Genomic DNA, 19,721 nt, shown 5'->3' with positions numbered 1-19,721 from the left:
CCCCGCTCCTCAGCCCATGGGTTGAGCGCGCTCCGCCAATGCGGTGGCGCCGAGAGTAGCGGAGCGCGGCGGTGATTGGTCAGCGCGGCGGGGCGGGGGCGCGGCGGAGAGGCGTCGCCCTGAGGCGAGCGGGACCGCGGGCGGCGGCCGGCGAGTTGCTTCGTGCCGTCGTTCTGCGGCGGGACGGGCGGGCGGTGTTGGCCAGTGGCTCCCGGTGAGTTGTCCTTCTCCGGGGAGCGGGCAGCCTCCGGCCGGCCCGCGGGGGGCTCGGGTTTGTGGGGCTGCGCTTCCCTGAGAGCCGTGTTGGGCCTTGGCCTTGGCCGGGGTGGCTCCGGGGCGAAGCGGGGTTGGCCGGGAGCGTTTGCGGCGGCGGCGGCGGCTCGGTGAGTGCTCCCGATTCTGGAGGTTGTTTTTAATTTGCGGTTCCTCCAGCTAACACTCCTCGAAGTATCCGTGTCTTGCATGAAGGGCTGGGGGCACGGGAAGGTGTTGACCTCCTCGTGTGGAACACGGGGTTATGCGGAATATGGCATCTTTAGGGATTGTGCTTTAAAATATATATGTATTCAAAAAGAGGGGTCTGCCATATTTTTACAGGACAAAATCTAAAAGTGGGGGTTTTTTGCCCCATTTCTAGTTGATCAAGAAGTCCAAGGCATGCTGTTGAAGAGCATCAAACACATGTATTATTATTGCTTGAAGGAGTTCATGTGGACTTTACTCTGAATTGTACATTAAAAATGTGGCTTAGGCACCAAAGGGGCAGTTTCCAAGTGTATGGGGTGGTTGGCATGATTATTCCTTTAACACAGTGTAAGCAGCATTGCAGTAGTTCATCATTAAGGCCTGAAGTTTGTGCTCAGAATAAGAGTGCAAGTCTGGAGTTACCTGTGCAGAATTTTAATTGTAAATTTTGCTTCAGACTCATGTTAAGAAGCGGATGAAGGGATTAGGAAAGCCATATTTGGGGCATGTTTAGTGGGGTTACAGAAAACTTGCATTTATAGAAATTGAAATAGTTACTAATAGGAATAGGATTTCAGTGGGAGTCTTGGTCCAGAAATGTTAGCACATGACATGAGTATAGTTCTGAATATGAGAGGTTGTTACTGCCAGCATAGCTGTCTGTTGGACAGGGGTGTGTTTGTTTAGGGGAATAGTCCCAAGCAGGCACTTGTTTAAATTACTCTGTAGATGGGCAAAATTTGGTGGCAGTTGTTGGTCTTTAAATAGGGGGGAAGCATGGATCCCACATGCAACCTCTTGAATGCCAGACTTTCTCATCTAGCCAGTTGCCAGTTCTAGTAATTGGATAATGATCCTGCGCCTGTGCTGCCTGGTAGATTTAATGATAAACTCTATGTGGGACTGGGTCTTGCACAAAATCCCAGGTGCTGCCAGCTGCAAACTGGCTTTTTGAGTGCTCAGCAGACTAAGCAGTTTTCAAATCTAGTGCGCTGAGCTCTGCAAAGTAGCTGGGCTATTTGGCAACTTAAGAGCCTAAACCAAAACTAGACCCTGTGACAGTTCTCAATGTAAGATTCTTCTTCTAGGTCTTCTAAAAAAGAGGCCCTCTTTCTCAGTAGGACTGACAAATCATGTGTAATCCTTGGAAATATTGAAAACTTAACTGAGCGAGGTGCTGAGCAACCTGGTTTAAGTTGTCCTTGGTCTCAGCAGAAGCAAGTGAGGTTGGACTAAATGGCGTTTTCATCTGACCTACATATTTCCAATTCTGATGATTCCTGAATAAGAGCCTTTCTATCTTGGTAAAATTCTTCCTAGTATTTTAACTGTTCTTTCTAAGAATTTGCAGTACTGTTGTAAAGCGAAACCAATGCAAATAACTGGAATGAATTCCCACACCCACACTCTAACCTTGGTAGAGCTGATCTCCTCCTGTCCTGCCATTTTATTCTCATTCATGCAAACTTCTGGCTCAAATCTTAGGATAATTGAAATAGTAAATAACATAAGCTTGATGCCACCCATGTATCTTCTTTCATTCATTGTTTAGGATTTATGCCTGACTAGTTTGGCAAAGGTGAGTGATTAGACTTCTTTACATGTTATTTCTCAAAATAAGCACTTGTAATTGAAAGTTGGTATGTGGAGGAGATTTCTGCAGAGTAACATAGTAGATACTTTGAATCTGTGGTTGGCGCGTTATCCTTGCGGCTGGGCTGATCCAGTTTGAGATGTTCTTACTTTGGCACCTAGGCCTCTTCCTTGTTCTTAGTGTGTCGGGGAGCAGTGAGAGGCTGCTGCTCCTGCAGGGGCCAGGAGCAGGGAGCTCGGTGGGTATGGCACGGCTGCGGGCAGGGGCTTGCCTGGCAGTCCCACAGGACCTATGTGGGGTGAGCAGGGTAGATGGAGAGATTAGGGCCGGGTTCAACCGAGAGTCCAGAAAACCAGGCAGGTTTATGGCAATGAAGCAGGTCAAGTTGGGAAGTTAGTCTGTAGGTCAGGGTCAGGTCTCCTGATGGCCTGCCGTGCCAAGGCCAGGCAGGGAGCCATCAGCCCCGGTGTGGGGGGAACCAGAGTCACCCACAGCCCCGGGATGGCCGGGCAGGGCCGTGGGGATGAGGCTGGGCCAGGGCATCAGCCTGTGCCGGGGTTAACGCGACCCGTGGCCAGGCAGGGCAGGGCTCTGGTGGAGCTGGAGACCAGCACTCCTAGAGCATTACTGGGGCAGGAATTGATGGAAATGAGTATCCCAGCCCATGGTCAAGGCTCGGGAAGGCCCTGGGCCAGGCTGGGACAGTAAGGCCTGTGTTAATGTTCTCAGGGCACTGAGAGCATGTTGTATTATGATTTCTGTTGCAGTGGAAATAATTGCTAGTTTCCAGTTTGAGTTAAAACATCAAAGCTTGAGAAGGTGCAAAACTAACAACTGTTAACCAATTACCCGCTGAATAGCAAACTACAACACTCCACATGTTTTAGAGTCTATATCATCCCATGAGACAAAGTTTGGGAAAAATATATTTTGTTGGGATTTTTTTGGAGGGGGGATTACCAAATGTTCAGATTATGGGATGATGATCCTTAATAAAAGAAGTATTTAGGCAAAGGAAAAGAAAGCTATAATGCAAATTCAACACGCAGAACTAGGTGTTGCCTCATAAATCATTCTCTTTTCCCACTGATTTTTCATTTAGATGGGATTATAAACTGTTGTTTTGTTTTCTGTAATGTAGCTAACATAAACAGAGCAAGAGGTCTGGGAAAAAGTCCATAACTTGCCAGGGTCTAGTACAGGTCATGTTACAACAGTAGCAATTTCTCTAATTAAGAAAGGCAATTAGTTATGGAGCTTTATTTTCAGAGGTTTATAAGAACGTGGTAAAACAGTTTTTTTCATTTGTGTCTGACATGTAAGTAATAAACCATATATTATACAATATATCTTCAAAAAAATTTCCAGTTAGCAAGCAATTTAATGGGTTACTTGGACATCACTGTTTGGATTATGTTTTGTCGAATATAAGATCATAAGGAATTGGGAAGGATTTTTTTTCCTTCCTACCCTCCTCCCCTAAATTTCTTGTAATGAGAAGGCTACATATCAGTTTTTAATAACTCTTATTTGTGTTACTCTTCTGTAGAACTGTAAGAATTACTGAGAATCAGCTGGAGTAATACCATGAATACTTTCTTCCATACAGGACATCATGGCAGCCCACCAGGAAAAAAAACCTTCTGAAGAAAGAAAACACAAAAGCACCCAAAATGGTACTCAGACATCTCGAGTCCAGTGGGGAAGAGCATGGTGAGAGAAGCTGATGGACCGTAATTAGTCACTGTATTTCAGATTGGTTCATACTTATTCTTACAGATGCTACATTCCTTTTAAACTTCACTCTGCTAATAACAGGTTGTGAAATTGCCCTTCACTTGAAAATTCATGGATAATGAGCTGTAGTAACAGATGCCAAAGAAGAGTTCTTTAGGATTTTTAAGACGGAGAGCTTGCCAGATGGCTTGGTTTAAAACACAGTTCTCCTTTCAGAAAAGGAAAGCAAATCATAGAAATCAGTAAAATTTGTAGTTCCTTCAAGGACTGAACAAAATACATCTTGAGATTTGGAAAACAGTCATCCATCTATGTTATTGCCAGCTGACATCATCTCCTGTAGCAAGATTTATGACTCTCATCTCTGTTCTTATTGTTGTGCAAGTATTAGTAGAGTACTGTATTGCAGCTGGAAACAGCCATGGGCATTTATATGGTTTGCCACTACAGTGTGTGGTAGAGCAAGTTCAACTAATAGCTGTCCACAGCCTGTCTCTTCTGTGTTTCTGAGCTTTGCGTAGTATTCTTGTGATTCTGTTATGACTTCCAGCAGAATACTCTACCACTTATACCCATGATTGCCAGAAAAAATATGAAGGATGTATTAATAAACTGCTTTTTGGAGGGGAGATAATACCCATTCTGTTGCTCTGATGAACTAGCATAGATTTATAACACTTTATGATAAAGTATGTAACATGCTAAGTTTTTTATAGCTATCTGATCCAAATAAATATATGTGCCCTGAAAACATCTTCCAGTTTTCATCCAGTTAGTCTTGAAGGTCCACTGCAAGAATTGCCTGACTTAAACCACTGTTCTAACTGAAAGCTGGAAAAAAAAAATATATGCTCTGTTTTGGATTACAGGGAGGTGGACTGGTTTTCCCTGGCAAGCGTCCTTTTCCTGCTCATGTTTGCACCACTTATTGTATATTACTTCATAATGTCCTGTGATCAGTACCAGTGCTCTCTGGTTGATCCACTCATTGATCTGCTCACGGGGAATAAACATCTCTCTGACATCTGGAACAAGACTCCTACACTGACCTATAGGGCTGCTGGCATGTATACGCTTTGGGTCGCTTTCCAGGTATATTATTGAGTTATGATCTAGATGTACTGGCTGGTTTTTCAAACACCTGTTTGATTAATCCTTTTGCACAAAGGATAATATAATGTCACACTGTCTTTTACTCTTTGGTGTTTCTCACTTTCCATGGCTTTTTGGAATCCAAATGAAGCTAATGCACTTGAAAAATAACTATGTAGGGCATATTCCTTGTGTGATACTCCTTTTGTGATGTATTCCATGATGTGGTTTTTAAGAAAAAGCAACTATATAACAACAATACTGATTGGTTTTAAATAAATATATAATAAATGTATCACAAACCAACACTGCAGAAGGGGTGATATTTTCTATAGACAGACAGTAGAAGAACACTGACATGAAATATGGTTTACATTTGTAAAATATCTTCAAACTTACCAAATTACTTATTTTTTTTTCTGAATTGGAGAACAACTTATGTATAACAGAGATTAACTTCAAAGTAAAAGGGTAAGGACCTGAATCTAGTTGCCAACTGTCCTGCCTCCGCACTAGACAAGTGTGACAACCATACATGAATTATATTTTTAGAACTGTGTAATTGCTTGGATGTATTACTAGTCTAAAATCACAACAGCTAAATCTTACCATATTTGCTTATCCAATACTTAACTGAAAACGCTGTGTGTTATATTTTGTTTGTATATGAAAGGGATAGGGCTTTGGGGGTTTTTGTCTTGTCTGTTTTTGCTGTTAATACCTCCTTTCTCTTCTAGGTGTTTTTGTATGTGTTCATTCCTGACTTCTGCCATAAATTTCTTCCTGGATACGTAGGAGGTATACAAGAAGGTGCTGTCACCCCTGTTGGTAAGTTCTTCCTTAGAATGTACGCACACCATAATGTCTTCTAAAATTATAGCATTTCTGTACTTACAGTCTTTAATAACCATATGTATTTGGAGTAAATGCGGACATAAATGTTTTCACTTTCCTCATATGTTTACTTCAAACAAAAATGAAAGCAATCCACATAATCTTTTAGAATAAATGATAGAATTTCTTTCTCTTACTATTAGTAAAGCTATTGATATGGCAGGCATGATACCAGCAATGGAAAAATACAGATTGGTAATTTTGCCACTTAAAATCAGCAGTGGACTACTGCTAGTATTTGTCAGTGCATTTGCACCTGCTGAAGCTATGTTAACACAAGAGACTTGAACAAAATGCATGATGTGAACCAAGTGTGACAAAGGGTAACTTGTTACCTTGGTAATTTTAGGGGCAATTCCAAATTCACTGTTTTGTGAAGTGAGACTGAAGAGAAAAACTCAACCTAACAAATCCTGGTGGTTACAGCGGTGTCCGATGAAACTTTCAGAAAAGTGCCACAAGATTTGTAATTGGGAGGGTGAAAAGTGTGGGGTCATTTCATGAGCACTTGATTGAGCTTCTATATATTGTATGCATATCCATAGTAATCAATAAAAAGCTGCACTAATGCAATGTCAGTAACATTCAATTTTTTTCTTCTTATTTTAGGTGTAGTGAATAAGTATGAAATCAATGGACTTCAGGCTTGGATTATTACCCATGTGCTTTGGTTTGCAAATGCTTACTACTTCCATTGGTTCTCACCCACCATCATTTTTGATAACTGGATTCCTCTCCTGTGGTGTGCCAATATCCTGGGATATGCAGTTTCCACATTTGCAATGATAAAAAGCTACCTCTTCCCTACCAATGCCAAAGACTGGTATGTGGCTTTTAAGAGTGAGAGAATACTAGGTAATCAGATATGCAAACTGAATGCTGCAGAGAATAATAATGACAATATATTTTACTGGCACAGATGGATAAGCCAGTGTATGACTGGTTCTTTGCTTCATTAGCACCATCCTCTGTTTCATGCTACATGTCATGTGACTGGCAGCCTCACTGTCACGGGTACTTATTTGTCACAAGTATTGTGGATGGAAGGTTCTGGTTAGACTGTTGAAAAGTGTTACCAAGAATAAGCTAGTGTTAGGGTACCTCTGAAGCTAAAATTTATCTCATGTACTGCTTTGGTTGGATGTTTGTGTTATCTTGCACAACATTATATGGTTTAATGATTTTTATTATCATTACATCAAGTGAATCTGAAATGTGTAGTCAGAATAGTAATTACCTGTATTTTTGTATAATTGTGTACATTTCTAATTCCTTCTGCTTTCTAGCAAATTCACTGGCAACTTCTTTTATGACTACATGATGGGGATTGAATTTAACCCTCGAATAGGGAAGTGGTTTGATTTCAAGCTGTTCTTCAACGGGCGCCCTGGTATTGTAGCCTGGACTCTAATTAACCTTTCCTATGCTGCTAAACAACAGGAGCTGTATGGTCAAGTAACCAACTCAATGATCCTTGTCAATGTCCTTCAGGTAAATGTGGAGGAAGAAAATAAGAGATCAATTCAGAAATAAACTATCATTAAAGTAGAAAAACTCCTTGCATTGCAATTGGATTTACACAATTTTTCCTGGCCTGAACAACCTCATTCAGTGATGATGCGCTGGGACTTGCTTCTTTGGGCACTCATATTCACTCAGAGTGCCACTATTAAATACTCTGCTGTATCCATTTGGAGTGCCACCAGTAGTATGGTCATGTCTGCACCAGCAGATTACAGTGTAAACTTAAATTGAGGGATACTTTTCTGAGCCTATGTTCTGGAAACAGGCATAGCCTGATCTTGAATCCAAAGAGAACTGTGACAAATTCTGTGGCTTTACTTGCAATAAGACTGGGCAGATGTTTTTTCTGAGGGCAGCACTGTACCTAACTTCCTTTTTTTTTAACTTTGTGTGTGTGACATATGCAGAACGAGAGATGTCTCCATACCTAAAAATAGCCAGTCAGGTGCTGTGCTTTCTACTGAAGAGACCCCAAAGTAAGAAGTACAGATAATACTTTGGATTTAATCATTAATGATAAAAGCTTACAGAGAGGGGGAATAGAGTTTATAACTCTTCAAGCTGAAGAGAGGTAGGGGTGGTCAAATGCAAGTATACTTCCTAAGTCTACGTCCTTGCAGTAGCACACTTGTCTTAGTTACCTTGGTTGATACTGCTTTACGTTACTTGCTATTGCTTTAGCTACACAAATGTGGTACATTTGTGTAATTGTGGTACATTTGTGTGATACGTTCTTCTTAATGCCCTGGTTTTGCAGTGTTAAAAGCAGAAGTCAGTGTTGAGATCTTATCACAAGACAGCACAAAAATTAGGCTGATGCTGTTAAACAGCATCTAATGTTAACTAATGTGAAACTCTTCTGTTTCAGGGTATTTATGTTTTGGACTTTTTCTGGAATGAAGCCTGGTATTTGAAAACCATTGATATCTGCCATGATCATTTTGGATGGTATTTGGGCTGGGGAGACTGTGTTTGGTTGCCTTACCTATATACTTTGCAGGTAAAAATGTGGTATGATACGTGTTTGTGCTAAGAGGAAATAAGCGCTTCAGAAACATTCTCCCCATCAGTATGCTTTGTATCTTAAATTGTTTCTAGACAGTTGGAATACTGAGTAACCATTACAACATCCATTTTAACAGTTCACTTAGAGAAAAGTTTACTGTAATCCCAGGGAATTGACATAATTTCTTCTCCTCCCCTTTTGTGCCTTTTTCTGTCACTGTCTGTTGTGTCTGGATATTTTCTCTAAATCCTTTCAGTCCCTTTTGTACTTCTGCATGTTGAGGATTTCTTCTGGTGGTTTCTTTGGTTGGTTTGGGTTTTTTACTTCTGTCCTGGTTGGTCTGCATCCTTGCAACTTCTTTCTTGTTATTATTCCACCTAAGAAATACACTTTTGGAGAGAGAGGGAGAAAAAATGTAGGATGCGGTTTTCTGAAAATATTCCACAGTTTTACTGGTAGGGTGGATTTTTCTATTCTTTCTACTCATCTGTTCTGGGTCACTGTACGTCAACGGATTTGGCATCCTGAGCATATATTGGAAGTAAATCACCGGTTGTCTCTTCTGCTCCACAGGGTTTGTATTTAGTTTACCACCCTGTCCAGCTGTGCACAGCTAATGCCATAGGGATCTTGATATTGGGCACCATCGGCTACTACATCTTCAGAATGACCAACCACCAGAAGGACCTCTTCCGTCGGACAAAACGGCAACTGCAAGATATGGGGGAAGAAACCAGAGTATATTGAGTGCTCCTACATGTCTGTGGATGGGACCAAGTACTACAGCAAACTGATGACCTCGGGATTCTGGGGGTGGGCACGCCATTTTAACTACACAGGAGATTTGATGGGCTCTCTGGCCTATTGCCTGACTTGTGGGTTTGAACACATCTTGCCTTACTTCTACATTTTTTATATGACTATTCTGCTAACCCACCGTTGCATTAGGGATGAACACCGTTGTTTCAGCAAATATGGCAAGGACTGGAAGCGCTACACGGCTGCAGTGCCTTATAGGCTCATACCAGGAATATTTTAAGGCTAATAAAGAATCCAGGGGAAAGAGAAAATAAACTGGTTTTGAAAGTGAAGAGAGTTTATCCCCATGGCTAAACTAAAAAAAACACTTTGTGAAGGATACTCACACTGTTCTTAAGGAGAAAAAGTGGCTGGACAATAATCCTTGCTGTACTGAAGGAATAAGCAGGCAGACTGTATTTAAAGTAAATAAAATGAGGCACTGAAATGGCCTGTGTTTTAGAAGACTCTCTTATGTGGAACTTTTTTATTCTCTCTAGAAGTTAACTTTGAATTGAAGGAAAGTTACATGTACTGAAACTCCTGAAATCTCCCAAAGATGGGAGGAAGCCTTACCCTTCAGAGTAACAGGGTTCTGGAACCAGTTTTCAGTGACTTGACAGAAGGAAAATAGTTGTGTGATCTCTTTATGAAACAATTTGTATGATGTGCTTGCTCATGACAGTCATAACCTACAGTCAGTAACTCCTGAAAGGAGGTTTTAATGTTTGTTGCTTTTCGAGAGGTTAACTTTGGGAAATAGTGAGCTGGTGAACCTGATCCTAAACTGGTATGTGGGAACTTTTGTAATCTAATACAAATACTTAGGAAAGCCGGTATAAATTGATATAGCTCAAAAGTTAGATTAGTTGACAGAACCTGAGAATATGGTGCATGACTAATTGGGTGTTATTTGATACTGAAACTAAACTTGCTTTGTGGGTATACTGAACATACAGTGATTTCTTTAGTGTGGACAGAAAACTTCATTCTCTATCATTTGTATAAAATCTTATTTGTAACAATTTAAGAAATAAATCCTTGGTTCCAAGACAAATAAAAAATACTGCTAATTTTCGGTTCAGCTATTTATTTTATTGTTATGTAGTTACCTTTCAAAGTTACTCGGTTCAAAAGAGCTCTCAAAGAGTGTAATTACAAGACCTGGTTCAAGAACCCATAAAGGAGAAAGAAATAAAGAGGGGTCATACTATTAACTAGACATTCTGGAATAAACTTGGTAGTTATGTTCAAGCTAAAAGGTTCAATATTTTTTTGGTTTTACACATAAATATATAGTTAGTTTTGCAACAAGTAGATAACTGTAAATTGGTTTCTTGTAGGAGCTGCTGAACACATCTTCATGGCGGATTTGAATGAGGTGTGTTGGTGAGTATCTGTTTTGGTTTTGTTGCTGTAGTCCCTGAAAGGATGGTTTTGGCAGGAGAAAAAGGTTCTCTCTGAACCTAGAAAACGTGTGTATCTTATAATTTGGCTTTGTTTTACTGCTGGATGTACAAGCATGTATAGAGAGATGCCTTCTTAGAGGAAGTTGTTCTAAATATGATTGTAGCACCAGTACTATCTGTAGACCTCATAACTATTTATCACCATTTTTCAGATAATAATTTCAGTATATTGCAGTGTTGTTAATAACGGTGTTTTCATGGGGCTGGGAGTACCCATATCTGACTTTTCCACTCTCAGATCCCAAAGCATTCCCATGGAATAGAAAGCTCTCTGTTAGCATGTTTGGTAACCAAATGGCTTGTTGCAAACTTCATGTCTTTAACATTGCCAGATATTGCTTAAAATCTATATATTTAAGCCCACTGAATTGATGATGCAATTGGCAGTACTAAACTTCATAGAAGTATTCATAGCTTCAGTTATATTGAAGGTTGCAGTTCCATCTTTCTGTCTGTCTGACAGTTCTGCACTGCTCTTGATCGTGTAGGTAGGTATCCTAAGGCTTGTGTGTTGCTTTCAGGATTGTTAGCATTTTGGATAATTAATACAGTAGAGCAAGAGTTTGTATAAATCCTGGATGTCAAAGGTCATTGTAGTTCACCTTCCTACAGCTCCTACTTTCATTTGAATTCCCAGTTTGGAGGGGGAAACACCATTTCCTTGTCCATTGGAAGTAAAAAGCAGAATCCCTTCTGTGTAGCACCCAGTACAAAATGCTGCAGCTGTGTCTGGAAACAGCCGTTTGTAGGAAGTGGACTGGCTCAGTTAAATGATGCTTTTAAACATGTTTGTTTCTATAAACTTCTTTAGATGTAGCAGCCGATTCAAAATGGTGCCTTGGGAGGAGGAATGATGGCCACAATAATGACACACTCACTGGCAATAGATGAATTGCTGAGTTAGAACATCTGAACTTCACACACCTATGAATGAAGAGGGCTTTTAATACAAATACTGGAAGGCAGGACGGGGAGGGGAATCAATACTAGTTGCCTTTACTGAAAATATGTAGCCTGATACCGTAACAGTTCACTAAGGGCAGTGCTTATAAACTGGTTCCTTTGAGAGAACTCAGTGCAGAGGAGGGAAAAGTGAGGTGTGGGCTTGTGTGACTGTTGGATCGCATCAGTTGCTGGCACTGCATTGCTTGAGGCTCCCCTTCGCTTTGCTGGACTAACTGGATAGTTTTTCTCAGCTTCCCTAAGGCCTCATATTTGCATCCTTTTCTTATGTAGCCTTAGAAATTGCACTGACAGCTTGCTGTTAATGTCAAGGTTATTTAAATATTGCAAAATAATATGGATTCTCAATCATTGTAGCCTTGCATGGTACAGTATGATCACTTCTTTTCACTGATAAATTCTGGATGATTAGTGGAAGAACTTGCCTATTTAAGACCAGTAAAAATATCAGCACTTTAAAAATAAAACTGGGGAAATTTGAAGCAAAAGGGCAGTATTGTGATCAACGAGAGCATTAGGCATTCAGGGGTCTGCATCTGGCTGGAAAAGCAAGTCCTAATTCCATTCAGGTTTGTATTTCTTATAAATAAAATACTTTTGGAGAAGCATGAAAAATATTTTTATCTATTCTGTAAGCTTCATCCTAACATAAGCAATGTGTAACCGGTACTCTAAGCCGTGTCCAACTAATGTCACCCTTTAAAACTTAATCATTTGAATGATTATCAACTTGCTCATCAGGTCAGGCAATGCCTGGGTCACATTTTGTTGTATGCATGGCAGTGCTGATAAATTTGTTTCTTCCAGAATGCAAACCATAAATAAATATTTTTTTCTTCTGAGAATCTGTAGGTGTATGTGTTAGATGAACTTTGTATTTACTGATACTATGCTGTCAATATAACCTATCAAGTTTTTAGAACGTACGTCTCTAGTATGCTGAGAATTTCAAATATAGAATTATTGATATTTGCAAAATGGAACTTATTATTTAACTTGATTTGTAACCAATGAGAAAATAGACCAAAACTTTCCGGTGATTACTTGGAGCAGTAACAAAATAGTTTGGTTGGATTATTGTAGGAATAAAAGTAGCAAATGCCTACTTGAGCAGAGCACAACAGGTTGAGCAAGTTCCAGACTGCCGTAGACCTACCTAAGGAGAAAAACAATAAATCACAATCTCTTAGTGCATTAACATGATAGATCATCAGTATTCAAGCTACAGATGGGGCGGAGTAGGGAGAGGGGTTCTCCCATCAGCTATAGGGAGGGAGGATGCTTCCCACATATAAAACCCCTGTCAGGAGGTGGCATAGTGATACGATGGCATTTCTGAGACCAGGGCTCTACCTGTCAGCATAAGGACGGTTCATCATTTGTGACTCTTGATGCAAAGCTACAGTTCAGTTTATTCCCATCCAGCCTGCAAGAATGGTGATATAATTCAGTGGTGGACTGTAGCATACTTAATGCATTTAGGCTTTAAACATCCTCCCAAATAGGTAAACTCCCTTTTCAAAATATGTATCTTTGAGCAACCTGGTGACTAGTACAAAGAGCTGTGCTTAGAATATAATGAAATGTGATTGCTCAGTTGCAGTTTTATTCAGACAATATGAATGACAAGAGAAGTACATGCCATTGCCTCATGGTGGCAGCCACAAAATATTTTTTGCTTGAAATCGCCAGTCTTAAATTCTGATCATGTGCTAACCTTAACCCATAGCTGCATTGCGTTACTTGGTAATTTTAAACAATGCACTACCTTCTTTGAAGGTTAAAAGTGATGTGCAGTTGAAAATAAAAATAAAATAGCATATTTTTCTGCTTCAATTCATATAGGGGAAAAAAAAAAAGCCTAAAAACCCTAAAGGGAAAACAAGTTCTTTCTTAATCTTTAGATTACAGATATGGATCTACTTTATGGCAATTGGACAGGTAATAAAGCTACTAATTTTGTTTAATTATGCTATTCAAAGCTTGTCTTAAATCTTTTCCCTTAATTATGTAACATATTTTCAATTCAAGGTAATTTAAAATATATATTTTCATCATCTTAACACCATATAAATCAAAACAACCAAAAAAAAAGTGTATCTTACAAGAGCCACATCTCTGTGAAGTACTGTAGAAGGATCAGAGAACGATTACAAGAATAAACCACAGGAAAGCTTTTCGAAGTAGAGGAAATGAAAACTGGAAAGAGATTAGTTCAGACAGGAAAAATATAAAAGGGAAAAAATCCACCATGCTTTTTCAAAAATCAAAATGATCAAATGAAACATCTTTTGTGTGTTTACAGTGTAGAGCTTGTAGCTACTGGAAATTAAGAATTTCATTTTTTAATTGTATTTATCTAGACAATCCAGATAAATATGGATATAATCGAGGTTATGAACTAATAATAAAAGAGTTGCAAGAGTTACTCAGCTTAGTCACATTAAAGTTTCTGACCAAGAGTTTAAACAAATTTCTTTTGTCAGTTCAAAAGAGATAGAGAAGAGATGATTAATTCATCATTGGCTACTACATTGTTTAAGCAGGATATTGAACTAAGTAGACCCCGATTTGATTCAGTTTGGTGATTCCTGGATTTTAAAAAATAGTAAAACAACACAATATTGTGCAAAATGTCAATCTACAATTGTAGATCTTAAATGTATTAATGCAGATCAGTCATTTTAATCTCTGCCCTGACTTTCTCATTAATGCCTCACAGATATATATCTCTTGAAATGTGAAAAGCTTAAATTAGCAGACGAACAAAACTTGTCAACTGTGACTATAAAAATGTTTAGTACTCTTTTTTTTTTTTTTTTGGGAGTCAGGAGTGCTTGAGGAAACATTTAAGGCAGGTGCAGTGCCTAGGGAGAAGAGCGGGTCTGTTTTTTCCGCTTCTGTTACAGTAAAGCAAGGCAACTGCTTTCAGGACAACCAACAGAGAGTGTTCCTCACATCAGCGCTCTTAAACTTGCCTTTTGCATTTTACTAGCCATCAACTATAAATTCAAAGAGACTGACTAAATGAAATGAAGTAATTCCACTGTGATTACAATGACTGCAAAACACTGGGATTTCATTTTGACATTGATATGAACTAAAAATTCTGATTGCTGAATTTACTCTTATGCCATATGCTAGCATTATTAATAAAAATTTCCTCTAATATGAAAAGGCCTTCAATTCTTTTACTATTGAAATACTGAAAGAATCAAATGAAAATAACTTATTCTTCCAGGACTCATCTTAAGCTTTATACTTAAATTAGCTAATTTTTCTGTTAATAATCTGCCTTTGGAAGGTGATGTTTTAAGGACTGTAAATCTAAAATATTTACAGCCTGGTTATAAGAATAAACTTGTATAATAAGTATATTTATTAAGCTTGAGTCTGTCCTTCTTTGACTTCCAGGCAAACTTAGTATGCCAGGAAGCAGAACAGAAACAACCCAAGAGGGCATCGGAATATTTTTGCAGGCTACTAAGGTATTGGAATAGAGAATAACTAATTCATATGACATGGTTATGATTTTCATGCTGTGATATGTGTTATAAATTGAGACTACAATGGGTCGTAATCCAATTAAAATTTTATTAATTATAGCAAGTAGAATATGAGCAAAACCAGCGCTGGACGACAGGGGAGTCTGTGCTCCACCAACTGCCGTACTGAGGAGAACAAACTGTCCCTTTTTATATATTTTGTCTCCTGCGTTCATGGAGTGGTGAAGATACTATGTTTCAACTGTTGCTGGGGTCTAGAGTGGTGGAGATACTCTGCGCATGTGCCAACTGTTGTTAGGGGGTCGTTTTCTGCCTTCTGGTGGTCGATGATATCCTTATGGAGTTGTTTTTCTTCTGTTTGTTTTCTTGGAATATCTTGTGATTTGCAGCGTTGGCCATGTGTGCACAAGCAACACATGATTCCATGAGCGATCTCCCCTTCTCTTGTTATCCGACCTTTAAGTCTTAATAAACAATATACTTAGCTCATAGTTTCTCACATATGCTTCACACTGCAGTAGTACTTGTCCCAGTTCATCAGTGTCTATAAACATGTATTCATCTTGATCTCTCATCACTGAAAAAGAAACCTTACTATCAATTTCAGTGTAGTGAGAATCAGGCCCTTAAAGAGGTGACCCAAGTACATATTAAGCAGTTTGTTAATTCAAGTCAGAATTTATCGCTTTATTATGTATAAAAAATTAACCACTCTCTAGAGAGACAAACCTCTCTGCAGGCAGGAAAAAAAATGTACTGGTGGAGGGGAACACATGTCTACAGCCGGTGGTGCTGCAAGACTGATCACTTCTGAAGAAAAAGGCACTAGCCTTGCCAGAATTTCAGTTGTGCTGAAAAATGAATATATCAAGCAAATGGCTATCATAAACTCCCAGAATATGTTGAAATGGGCCCATTCTTTTTTCTTAAGGTGGTAATAAGTAACTATCTCAGTATCTGGAAAGTATATTTTATCATAATGTTTGGCTTTCCAGCTGGCACGGTGGTGTTACTATTGAGGATCACTTAGTGGTGGGTTTTCTCTGTAACTCAGCAGGTTGCGTATCAAATAGCCTTTCCCCCTGCAAGTGAAATAGAAGCAAGGCTCCAGTGCAGTCACTGAGTGTACCAGGCAGTCCTGAGCGTACTCAGGGCGTGTGGGAGGCAGCTGTGGTGGCTAACAAGTGATTTGCAACTGTGCTGTAACTACCTGGAGACAGAGAGTAAGAGAAAGGAAATGGATACTCTAGCATTGAGGACAGATATCAGATGTTAACATGTCCCTTCCTTCTAACATACTTAATTTCTTAGTGTTTTCTCATAAAATTATGTTATTGGAGTGATGCCTCCTCTTGTGATTTCCTTAAGTATTAGTTACATTTGCTTATGAAATAGTTTCTTAAGCATTTCAGTGTATGTAATAACCTGAAGGCTTTGTGGGTTCTAGTGTATAAAAGTCCAGCTGACAAAAAGACACATCAGCGGTAGGAAAACTCTTGCACAGTTTTAACTGAAAGGTTCATACTGCTATAAACTGACTAGCAAAAATTTCAGTTCCTGTCAGTGGAGAGGGATGTTCTTTCTTTGCCCTTTTTCCTCCAGCCAAAACAAGCGTCAGCTTTTGAATGTATAATGCATGCTTGCTGCTACCTCCTCTCCAAGAGAAGAAAGAGGAAAAAATGAATATGTGGAATGCATCTAAAAAGAAGACAGCTCATGGCAATTCAGCAAAATCAACTGTGAGTATGGGATAAATAAATTTTGATTTTATTTATTTATTTTTTATCCCCCAGACAGACTTGCTTCTGTTTAGCTTTCTTGTTTCAGCTGTTTAACTGTGTTAGTGCTTCCAGCAGAGCTGAGTAGCCTAAGAGTCTGGCATTTCAAAACATGTATGTATTTCTATCCCATAAAGTTAAGCTGATGTGACAGAATAAATTCTGACTTCAGTTATACTATGCAGTTCCTTCTTTTGGATTAGCTAAGCTTCTCTGACCAACAATGATGCACTAAGTCTCTTCTGATATTTATATCGTTTCATGAGGCTGAACTGACTGTTGCTACACTGGTTTTATGCTTTTTGTAGCTAGTGAGGTAAACTAAGTGGTTCACTGTGGTGATGTGAAAGGCAGACTGTGCATACACTCTAAACATTTCCTCCTGTTTTTTTAAGATCCAGTATGGTCAGCTACAAGGAAGCAAGGCTGCTCTGAAGCAAAACTCTTGCATTCTCAAATAACTGGTCTGTCCTCATGCCAGCAGCTTTGTGTTGGAAAATACTTTTTTTTTTTTTTTTTAATTTATCTAAAGGATCATATTTGTAATGCAACTTAACAGTCTTGACAATCTAAAAATGAAGAGGAAGAAAGAAGCGTATACCAGCATCTGTTCCAGCTGTGCCATTTGTCATCGTGTGGGCAGCAGCTTGATAGTTCTGGGATGACCTCAGTCTGTAGGCGACACTGTCTCTGTTTTTTATCTGTCGGAGCATAGGAAAGAAATTGCCTTGTCTCACTGCGTTCTCTTGCTTTGTAGCTGAAAACATTCATCAGATCAGGGCTTTCCTAACCATAAAAACATCAGTTCTCCTACATAACGGTTTTATTAGTTAAAACTCACACAGTACTGTATGTGCTTAGTTTTGTTTATGAAATATAGGGAAAGTTGTACACACAACCTAATATTCAACACATTTAGTTTTCTTGAATACTTTTACTATTTGTGTGTCTCTTTCTCACTTGTTGGGAGCCACTGAGTGTCTCCTGTTTTTAACTGCCTTATAGACAACAGCTCAGTCAAAATCAGTGGTTTTGTTTGGTGCTCTTGTTTACATTAGATGGAGAGAGTTACTAAACATTTTGAGGATAAAATAACAGTATTTGAACTTCATGCATAAGCATCTCCAAACTGTACTTTTCTTGGGGCTATGGCATTCTGGCTTTTTGTCTAAGTTTAGAAATCTGCCTCCGAATCCTGTGCAGAGGCAATCTGTACCTTTGCACATAGCTGGTAGTTATTTGACAAGTGGCAATGCAGAACTCTTGGCGAATGTTCATGGACTTATTTTTCCTCTGGGAACTCAGAGACTTAAGTACATTGGTTGTCTTTTACCACAGTGCCCCTGTACCACCTCTGGCTGTGAGTGGCTGTGCACAAATAATGTAGAAAAGCAATCTGAATTATTCTGAGGACAGATACAATGCATTATATTAAAATGTTACAGACAGAGTTGATAGCTTTATTTTAGGGGTGTAAATGGAGGTAGAATTACAGTGATCCTTGTGATGGCAGGACTGTGGTGTTATTCCTGCGGCTCCATAAAAACTCCTTGTACAGTAGAATTAGAAAAAGATTTTGGGTTTTGGTGTTTGGGTTTTTTGTTTGGAGATACACAATACAGAATTGGCTTCTAGATATAAACTGAATGCTATCTGTGCCCTCTGATTTTTTCTTCAGAAGATAAACACTTATGTGCAAAATTTTACTACTTCCTGTGCTTCATAAAAGAGTATTAAAAGCAAAAAGGGAAAATATAAAACACATAATACAATGTTTTTGCTATAATAAAAAAGCATGGTACTATTTAAATTGCAATTTTCATATAATTTGATCTCATTTAATGGCTTCTTTTAATACTTGCTTCTCTGTCATTTATCCAGTAAAGTGAATGCAAAATGCTATTTGAAAGTTGCTAAATACCAAAGTATCTCTTTACTGTTACCTAATCAAAATGACACTCATCACAAGCACAGTCAATTGGAAAAGGCTGTTTGGGATGGAGAATGATTGTTTTAGGATTTCTGATAACAATGCACTTAGTCCAAGTCTTTTAGTCTCTTAAGGACTGTAAAGGAGTAGAAGTTGCTCTTAATCATGCAACCACCTAAGTACTTCAAGCAAATTTACTCAGAGAGTGTAAATAAATTAGATGTGTTAACAGTGCAGCATTAATAGCACAGCAAAGCACAGAAAAATATTTAACTGTTCAGTTATGCCTCAATTTATTGTCCACAAATAGTTCTGCAAAGAGTTTGTCTAAACTTAGTTTGTCACTGTATGCTGTGAGATAATAGTGGCTGATTATTAAAAAAAAAAAAAAAAAAATCAGTAACACCTATATGTTCCAAAACCCACAAATAGAATAAATATAGCATGCAGTTTAAAATGGAAATCTCTTATCTGAGCACCAGATCTTGCCTTCTGCTAGGAGCTTTGCTCTAGGTTTCAGCAATATCAAATAGGGCTTCTTTTGTCAGCACAGCTGTAGATGTAGTGGAAGGAAAGCCTTGATTTTTTTTTTTCCTATTTCTGGAAAGGTTTGGGTTTTTTTAATATCAGAAATGACTCTAGCGGTGAGATCCACGGGTAGCAAAGATTAAAAGAGACTAAGTTGAAAACTGCCCGCATACACCTGTAATTATTGGTACCAAATGTCATACTGTCACACAACATCGTATCAAGTGATTTAAGGTTTGTGAATAGTCTCAGATAATGCAGAAAATCTGTATCAAACTAATTTCTTTGTAACAAATTGTAACTTCTTGTATGCCAAACTCTGAAATAGGAAAAGGCAGACTCTTCTTCAGTTTTATTTTTGTGTTTCTGCATTTCTTGGGATCCATTACGTACACAGGTAGCAAAATGCCTACCCAATTTTTTTGTGGTGTTTTAAA

General features: G+C 38.9%; 1 protein-coding gene across 1 annotated transcript; it reads left to right on the top strand.

Moving 5' to 3' along the window:
• The first annotated feature begins 84 nt into the window (after positions 1–84).
• On the top strand, positions 85–10,183 carry DHCR7 (7-dehydrocholesterol reductase). Its single transcript, XM_042784736.1, is given in 9 exon segments — positions 85–214; positions 3,669–3,772; positions 4,666–4,888; positions 5,626–5,716; positions 6,392–6,605; positions 7,069–7,273; positions 8,175–8,306; positions 8,886–9,014; positions 9,016–10,183. Coding segments are annotated over 8 exon segments (1,428 nt in total). The 5' UTR covers positions 85–214; positions 3,669–3,674; the 3' UTR covers positions 9,352–10,183.
• Positions 10,184–19,721: the final 9,538 nt, after the last annotated feature.

The sequence above is a fragment of the Tyto alba genome, unplaced genomic scaffold (assembly GCF_018691265.1).
Source record: "Tyto alba isolate M040663 unplaced genomic scaffold, T.alba_DEE_v4.0 Super-Scaffold_8, whole genome shotgun sequence".
NCBI classification, from domain to species: domain Eukaryota; kingdom Metazoa; phylum Chordata; class Aves; order Strigiformes; family Tytonidae; genus Tyto; species Tyto alba.
This window is presented reverse-complemented; position numbering and strand designations above follow the sequence as displayed.